This window comes from Charadrius vociferus, unplaced genomic scaffold (assembly GCF_000708025.1).
Source record: "Charadrius vociferus isolate BGI_N301 unplaced genomic scaffold, ASM70802v2 scaffold69, whole genome shotgun sequence".
Lineage (NCBI taxonomy): Eukaryota > Metazoa > Chordata > Aves > Charadriiformes > Charadriidae > Charadrius > Charadrius vociferus.
In genome coordinates this window covers 749,674-758,954 of record NW_009649937.1, presented here as the reverse complement: position 1 = coordinate 758,954, position 9,281 = coordinate 749,674, and the positions used below count along the sequence as shown (strand labels likewise).

General features: G+C 49.2%; 1 protein-coding gene across 1 annotated transcript in view; it reads left to right on the top strand.

The window, feature by feature from the left end:
• Nucleotides 1-1,846: 1,846 nt before the first annotated feature.
• Nucleotides 1,847-9,281, top strand: part of PCBP3 (poly(rC) binding protein 3) — a 41,972-nt gene continuing 34,537 nt past the window's right edge. Inside the window, exon 1 of the mRNA XM_009891394.1 lies at nt 1,847-1,912. Within this exon, the coding sequence (XP_009889696.1) occupies nt 1,847-1,912 (66 nt within the window). The remainder of the gene's footprint in view (nt 1,913-9,281) is intronic.

The window sequence follows — 9,281 nt, the reverse complement described above, 5'->3', positions numbered from 1 at the left end:
AGAGATGAACCAATATTTGATTAAGAAAACTGCTGACAAATTCTTTAATGACACATTTCCTGAATGCTAAGCCTTGTCTTGGGATAAACTCAAACCCATGACCTGAAAGGCAAATAAAGGTTTCTTTCCTTGTGAATTCACAGGCTGTGTTGCTGTGGGTTGCTGCTCTGTGCCTGCGTGGGCAGTGGGGAGGCAGGATGCACCCCTGGGGCTGGGACAGAGGGGCTTGTGCTGGCACTGGGGAGCAGGATGTGGAGTTCCCTTGCAACCCCTTGTCCTTCCAGCATCCTGAATCCTTGTCTGAGCCCCCTCATTCACACATATTTTGATGAAGCGTGTGCTCTGCTTGGGGGTTTTCCTTCTTTTTCTTGATACTGGAATTAGTGACCAGAAGTTTTTGCTAATCAGCATTAAAAATTTAGCGAGGATTCCTCTGCTTGGAGCTGTTTTACCCATACACTTCCCCATCCCCTAGGCTGCCCCTGGCCACGGTGGCGGTGCCGGGAGGATGCTCTTTGCGAGTTCTCAGGTCGGGGGGGTGGCCAGGCACACCAGGGTAATGAGACATTGTGCTGTCTTCCAGGTCCTCCCCTGCTGCTCCCGCTACTGACCCCCAGCCCTCTGCCCTGCGGTCTTCCTGACCTGTCCCTGCTGCTCCTCTAACGGTGAGTCGTAGTTTGGGTTTTCCATCCTTTCCAATTTTTTTTCACAATTTGGTTGAGGCCTGTCCTGCTTGCTGGCAACACTAGCTGGGGATGAAGTCACTACCTTGGAGGACATGGCTGCTGTTCAGAGAGACATATAAGATATAATGGGGGAAAACCCATTAATTCTGAGGATAGTTGATCACTGAGAGAAGCTGTGTAGTTGATCACTGTAGAGAAGCTTCCATCCTGGAAGGTTTTCAACCCCCAAAGGGATAAAGCCCTGGGCAGCCTGGTCTGATCTTAGTGCTCGTGCTGCTGTGAGCAGCAGGCAGGACTGAAGACTGACTTTGGGGGTCCCATGGGCTCCCCTCCCTCCAACGGGCTCCTTCCCATGTCCATAGCATCAGCCCCTCATGCCCAGGTCGCTGGGGATGAGTGCTGTGGCTGCTGAGTCACTGGGAAAAGGAAGGGTTTCCCCTTATAACACATAAGCTGCCCTGGCATGTCAAGAGCAACACCAAGTCTGAGCGACGCATGGGGCCTGCAGCTCGCCCATCCCACTGCCTGAAGAATATTTTGGGTGATGGAGAGTTTTTTTCTACCCTCTGGCACTCAGCTTATTAACTGCTCAGGCTGCTCGATTGATTTTATTGACGGGTAATGCATGCCCCAGTTAACTTATTGGGAGCAGCAGCAAAAATAAAGCAATAAAAATAACCCGGCGCTCATGTCATGGGAATGTGCTGGATTATTTCCATTGCTGTGGTGGTGTGATTGCTGTATGAAGGAGACCCCTGGCTCGTGCTCCCCCTTTGGGGGCAGTTTCTGCAGCCAAACTGTTGGGCTGTGGTCACCTGGGGGGTCTTGCTGGGGTTGTGTCCTGGGGACGCCCTCCTCTACAGCCCCACTCTTCGGATGACTTCAGTAGATACTGGGGCAGAACCTGCCCATACCCATTCTGAATGTAGAGAAAAGGATAGACAGGGCTTTGCTACCTGCCTCATGAACAGCCTGGAGGTGATGCTCCTGATCATTTTGTCCCCTTCCTAACCCAACCCATGTTTTATTTCTCTCTGAAATTCACTTTTCCTGGATGGTAAGCAACCGTTGGGTGTCCTTTCTCCGTGCTGTGCCTAATCTCTGCTGTGTCCTGGTCTGCAGGCTTGTGCCGCGGACCTGGTTTCCGCCCTGCGCTCAGCATGCCCTTTTCTGGTGCAACCGGACCCTCCGAGGAATTGCTCTGGAGCTTAAGGCCAGCCTGCAGGGTAAGGTAAGGTGAGCTCAGTCACTTTCCAAATCCTGGGGGGTCTTTGCAGCTGCACTGTAGTCTCCAGGGAGGACGTGGTTGGACTCTGCAGACAGAGGTACTGCTGTGCTGCAGGGACCCGGCTCTGCGTGAGGGGCAACACTGTAGTGTGAGCGAAAAAAGGGAAGCAGGTTTTGCTTCCTGCACGGTGCAATCCTGCTAGCAGGGCTTCTATGAAAGGCATGTTTTGATGCTGGAGCCTCTTTCTGCAAAGGGGCTGGCATGGTCCTGCATCCATGCAGGTCCCCCGTCCTGCTGCCTCTGCCCTCCTTGCACTTGGCCACCTGCTTTCCACCACATTGGTCACATGGGTCCATTAAAACCAGCTAAAGAGCTAAGCTGGGAAGTGCATAGATGGGGACATTTTCATCAGCTACTCCACTTTTGTTACTAAAATAGATCTGCTTTGGCCTGGGGCCATCATGTTGTCCCAGGCATTGACTATCGCAAATGGATGGCAGGGCAACATTTTCCATTAGCGAAGAGAAGGACACGTGTCTCCGAGCAAGAAGATAGCTCCATAAAGCAGAAATGTCGTAGCGACAGACAAACCCTCCTCTCTTCTCTCCTTCTCCTTTTAAAAGTGTCGCTAATCCTTGTTTTCTGCACCTAAAGCCCTGGGAGGGACCAGCCGGAGCAACATGCTATACCTGCGATGGTGCATTTCAGATATGGGGCTGGAGGGTTTCTCAGAGGAGCTGCACGTGACCCAGTAAAGAGCACAAAGGGTAGAACTTGCTCAAAAACCTGCGAGGAGGCTTGTCTGAGGTCATTGGCAATGTGGTGGGTACCATTTGTACCTCATCTTGAGCATGCATCATCTGAGGTCTCTGGTGTCACCATCTGTGGCTCCTGTGTGCTAATGGGCAGCCTCTTACAAACACATCCATCTAGAGAGGGCTTTTTCGGCGGGGTGGAGGGTGGCTTTGGCTTTCCTGCTGGTAGCTTGGAGGCCACGAGCTGAAGGAAGGGCGCACTTGAGAGAGCATCCTGGGAGGGGTCTTCCTTTTCCCCACTTGCTGGCATTCCCCTAAGCATGGCAGGTTTCAGGGAAGGGCTCCACGTAGCCAACTCCAGGAAAACCAAGGCACGGCCTTGCTGAGGGCACTAAGCATCCAGCCTAGGACCAAGTCCCCAAACTGTCCTCTCATAAGTGCTCATAAACCCAATCTGTCCAGTAAGTGCATTTTATTCTCTGGCTTTAGTGAAGACACTTTTCTGCAGTAAATGGTTATTAAAGCACCATTTGGATGAACATCACAACATCCTGCAGCTCCCGCCTCCCTCCAGGAAGATCTCTGACCTCATTTTTCTGCCTTCCCATGCTCCCTGTCCAACATCCCATCCCTTCTCCCAGGCCCGTGCCCTGGCCCCTCTCCCACATCTGCAGGCAGGAGAGGAGCCCGGTGCCCTGCTCTGTGCAAGCCAGCAGCTTCTGGGTCAAAATGCAAAGCAAGGTATGGTTTTAATTTTAAATGCTAAGACCCCTTCAAGGCTGTGTGCTGGACCTCTGGCAAGAGGGGATTTCATCCTTTGAACTCAGAGCTGATCATATGTGTGTAGTACCATGATTATTTTATAGAAAAACTACAAGTGTGAGGGGCACCTGGAAAAGGACTCTGGTTTTGGAAACAACTTGGCACTGGGAAACTGCTGCTGCTCCATCTCACATCCAGGCAATGCGATGAGTGGTCGCTGCTGATGCTGGAGGCTGGAGATGCTGCGGGGCAAACAAGGTACTTGGGTGGGAAGTGTCCATGACGGCAAGGGGAAAAGCTGGCAACAGTGCAACATGCAGCTGTGAGGTGGTGAGGGGGATGTGCCTGCCAGTGGTGAACGATTTCCCAGTTTGACCCTTCTGCTTAATCTGAACTTGAAGGTGAATGAGCAAAACAAGCATCATCGATCCGGGATGCGGCTGATGAGCACTGTGCCCTGCGGAGAGCTCGGCCCCCAGTGTCGCGTCCCTTTCTCACCATTTTTTTGCTGCCTCCCCTTCACGCCTTTCCAAAGTGATCAGTCAGAGCAGGCATGGCACCCTGTGCTGCTGACCTTGCTGGGGCCCAAAGGGACACCATATAGGTGCCTGAAGAGAGCTATCCCACCATCTGATTGATGGGCTTCTTCCAGCTGCAGTCGCCTCTCTGCTGCTGGTAGGCCTGGCATCTACCTGCCATCAGCTCAGGGATGCAGGGAGGCATATGCTAAAGGCAAAGGTGTTGGCACTGATAAAACCCATGCTGTGTGCCAGGAGGCCCATTTCTTACTGGTAATAAAGTTGTCTGACAAGCCACATGCCAATTCCTCAAGGGGTCTGATGTCTTAACAAGCAGCAATGCATTGATGGTGTTTAATTCAGACTAGACTTGAAGAGCAAAATGTAACTTGAAGGATCTCTACACTGCTCATAAGTTTTTAGATAAAATGCCATACAAACTGACAACTTATATTTCTTTGACCTGTTGGGAAACAAAACCTGAGCATAGGTTGGAAACCTAGAACTTGTTTTGGCTAATACGTAGAAAGCTCTTTTTTGGGAAAAGAATGATGCGCCTTCCCTCAACATCTTCTGCGCTTTAGCCACAGATTTTCTGCAGCTGAAAATAACAAACCATTTTAATCTAAGTATTGCTTGTTCTGATCTTTTAATCCAGCTTGCTTTCTGTCAACAGAGCAGCTTAAAATTATTTCTCTGCCTGCCTCTCTATTATATAATTATTCAGAAGATTACTCGGGAGTCAGATTTAGCTGGGCATCACTGGAGAAGGATGAAGGGGCTGTGAAGGTGGGGGGCTTTCTTCTCTCCCTTTGCATGTTGGCCATCTCAAAACACGGGAGGGGAAAGCAGTGGGCTGAGCGCATTTGGCTGTTTCCATAGTTTGCATTTGAGTATGGCAAATTTCTCCCTTGGCTTGTATTTGTTGGAATAAAATGACCCATTGTCAGGCTGGTGGCTGGAGAACTGTGGCCCTCCAAGCCAGAGAGGATTTTAGGTGAAACCTTGCACTTCTCTACAAGGTTTGGGGCATTTTATGCCTGAACTTCTGTCTTTGATAACAGCATGGTGATGCAGTCTGGCCTCGGGAAGAAACCAGAGATAGGGACTGTGGTCCTGATGCCTCCTGTCCCCATGCAGAGTTGTGTGCCGAAGAACAGCTGTGATGGAGAACCACCAGCCAGGCTGAGTGCTGCGTCAGGACGTGGTGGTGGTGATGCCAAAAAGGCATGGAGGTGGCCGGAGCTGTGCTTTCTCACCAAAGCCCAAGCTCAGCTGGTTCTTCAAGGAGCCTTTGTTGTTACCCTTAGATAAGAAGGGCTCAAGCCCTTGGATGAGACGATGGCTGGGGACAGCTGCTCTGCAGAAGTAACATCACTGAAATTCAAGTGCAGGTGCCAGACGTAGATTCACCTGGGGCTGTCCAATGTCAGGGGTGATGAACAGGCATATCGCTGGCATAACAAGATGGCACAGCCAAGGGATTTGCCAGATGGAGACTCAGGTTGCCAGAAAAATGCAGCTTCTGACAGGCATGACCTATGGGCTTGAGCTTTGATGGGAAAAACAAGAGGATGTCTTTGGCTCCAAAAATTCCTTTTCCCTTCCCCAAACTGAGTGTCCTGACACAGATGGGCTGGTACCTGCAGTTACCAAGGGAAGGCCAGGAGCTGCTTGGCCTGTGGACCATGAATGGCTGGGATGTGGTGGCTCAGAGCTGCTGTCCCCTGGGAAATACAGAGCTGGGGCAAGGAGGGACCCCCAGCAGCCAGATGCTGGCAGCTGTGACTTGTCTTGTCTTGCTCCACAGGGCCTTGGAGACCCTTCCGGGGCAGAATATCCCCAGAATTATTCTGCTTTTTAGGTTTGATGGGTGTCTGGGGGGGGACACTTTGAAATGCCCTGTGAGCCTTGTGTCACCATGTGGTGGTGCGAGCAAGTGATGCCCACCCAGAGCGTGCTATGCTTCCTCCACTGCACTTGGTCTTTCCTCCAAGAAAGCTGACCCTCTGCCTCCAAAGCAGGAGACTTGTCATCTCTTGGGGCAGTTGGTTGGTGCAACCACTGTGCATTAGCCGGGAGGGCAGCAGAGGATGGAATCAGCCTGAGGGGGAAGTCAGGAGCAATGTAGGGGCATGAGATAATCTTTTTTTAGTGACGGAGCAGTTGTAACATCCCCTTCCTCCAAGGCTCAGGGAGCCAGCTGAGCTCTGGGGTCTGCAGTCAGGGCTTCAGCCCGGTCCTTCCCTCCACTGCTGCCTGCCTCTGAGATGGATGATTTAGCACAGCCCATCACCAGCAGCCAAATGTGTGTCACTGTATGCCCTCCTCTCCCTCCCCAAGGCTCCATCCTCAGAGGGGGTGGGCAAGCACTGCCAGTACCCTGGTAAATCACCTCCAAATTTCCCTGTGCACACGGACAGTGCCCTAGTGCTTGTCTCATTCCCGAGCTCCTTTCTCCTTCATGTTGAGAGCGTTGGCTGGTTTGCCCTCATTGCCTTGAGGCAACCTGATTTGCTCAGTGGCCTTTAAAAAAATATAAAAAAAATCAAAGCCCACTGAAATGACAAGAACATTAGCAGTGGGTGCATCCCCCTTTCCAGCAAACAGAGGGATTTGGGAGAAAATGGGTCACGTGCTCTTCATCCTGTGCCACGTGGTGGCTCTCCCAGGGCCAATGAGGTTTGGAGCCCTCTGCGCCATACAGCAAAAAAAAATCACTGGGATTTTATTCCCCCCATAGCATTTTTCATCCTTTCCAAACGTGAAAAGACTGGCCATCTGTCCGGACCCCCTTACGCCAAATCGGCACTAAAGCGGCTCTTTGGGGAAGGTAAGAAGATTTAAAAGGTTGTGTTGGTGGAAGACCACCTGCCGTGTGCAACTTTTCCTACAGATGAAATCAGGGAAGAATCATGAAATGAGTCAGATCTGGGGCTCCAGTGTGGGTTAAAAGAGATTTGAATGCTTAGGAGCCGTTTTAAGTGAATCTCTTGTAGAGGAAATTTAAGTCTGTGTTGGAGAGAGGTGGGATTATGGGAGAAATAGGTGCGTGAGCAAGGGGGTTAGCTTAAGTTAACGGCTGATCCTCAAGTCTCGCCTATAAAATATTTGCAAAATTGTTTTGCAAAATAGTTTTGCAAAATTGTTTAGCAAGATTGTTATTCTCTGTTGTAGTGTGTGCTTTATTTTACTAAAATTCAATTTTACCTGTGTTTTGTGGCTAATGCTAAAGATCATATCCTTGGATAGAGAAGTGTCCATCTCTGCATTAACCAGAATATTCAGCCATTCCTATTTTGTGTGATTTACAGTGCAGGCTTTGGACCGTGTCATTTATGTATGCGCTTGGGGTGGGAATAGCAGAAATCAAATTGTCTTAAAGAAATTGATACTAAAATAACGTAGAAATTAATCATGTCTTTGTCTGGCAACACAATAAACCCCCTGACCCTATTTGATTTAATTTTTAACTTTGGGTTCTATTTCCATTAATTTTTTTTCCTTGCGCTGGGGAAATTTGATTTGGAGAGCGGAATACATTTTATTATGACGCTTACTTTGTATTTTTTCAGTTTGCCTTCAGATACCCATTTTACTCAGGGTGGCTAAATTCATTCTGATACTGTTGCGTTTCTGTTGGATTTTCTTTGGTTGCACCATTGCTTTATAAGCAGAAAAGTGAAATTTTAGTTGCAAAAGTTAGGGAGGACTTAAATGTTGTTGAAATCAGTGCCAAAATGTCATCTCCTTATTATAAAGGGAAAATGTTCTCAGATGTATTTTTCTTGTAATCTGAGTTTTCTAGGATAATGTAATTTTAATGCGAACTGTATTAGAAAATCTTATTTTATTAGTTGGAAGTCACGTCTGGCTTAAAAATAAACCAGAAACAGTGGATCAAGGGTGTCGTGTATAAGTTTCCATAAAATGATTGACCTTTGTTTTGACAGATGCAAAGAGAGATACAAGACTGCATTTTGATACAGAAACCAAACCCTGAAAAACGACAGTTTTTCCTTATATCTGTGCGTTTGATTTTAATGTAGAATTCAAAAATAATTCAGTGATATTTCTGAAGCTCTTAATCTCAGACTTTCCCCCTCCTTTATGGATTAATTTATATGACCGTATTTAGTATTCTCAAACACAAAAGCAAATTTGAAATTCTTTCTTCCTGAGAAATAACTGTAAAAAATGTTCTTTTAATCTTGCTGAATTAACAGGACATTTCTTTCTGAAGAAAAACAATCATTTGGGGGTAAGCAAAAAAAGGCTACTGATGAAGACCAAGGGAAAAAAAAAAAAGCCCTCTTTAAATGGTTTCAACATTGTTTTAATGTTCATATTGCAATAGGTGCAAATTCTGCCTTCAAAATGAATTAGAGAAGCTGTGGGATTTTAGTGCAAAAGATCAGACAATAAGAATGCTAGTGGTAGAGCAGACCTAGCACACCGCCTCCATGATGGCCAGCACTGATTTGAGGTGGAAGCAGAGGGGTCCTGGGTGCTTGCAGGGCGGGATGCTCGCCACCTTGCAGGGTGCTCTTCTAAGTGGTCCCAGGACTGCTTTTCTCAGGTGATGAAATTTTTTTTCCCTCCAAGTCATACACCCACTTGGGAAACAGGCATTGTCTGTGCGGCAAGGGGAATGGGCACCTTGTTGGCGGCATGGTGCTAGCCAGCGTGGCTGCCTGCAGCAGAGGGGCTCACAACCATCACACAGATTTGAGCCCGCCAGCAATGGAGCACTTGCAGCCTCAGCTCCAATCTGTAACGAAGTGATGTGTCTGCTTTTGGTGAAGCAGAGGATGCTTTCTCAGCCCTGGGACACACTGGGTGAGGGGGCACCTCTGGCATGGAGCCCCTGTTCCTGCAGCATGAAGGCAGTCTGCATGGCTTGAGTTTGCCAGGCCTCTTCAGCTGCTTTCTGGCCAGCTGAAATGGAAAGTGAATTTAAACGCTTCCCCAGTGGGTGAGGGCTGTCCCCATCCCCATAGTGAGCTTTTTTGAGCTTCTTGCTGAATGCATTTGTTCTGGTGCTGCAATTTATTTTATTCGGGCATTGCTAAATGAGCTGGTAGCAGGCAGTGGGTACCAACACAGGGCACCCCTCTGACACCAGACCTCCTCGACCCCGTGGATGCGCTGTCTGCCGGAGCTGCTGGGGTACCACCCCGGCAGAGGCAGCTTGGGGTGTCAGTGGCTCATCCCACCCTGGATTGCAGCGGGGACCCGCAGCCCTGGGGGAATAAGACCACTGCAGCAGCCATGCCCTCACAGTCAGGGCCAGGTTTGGGGGCAGGAGTGGCTGGGGGGCCCCCCCCCCCCC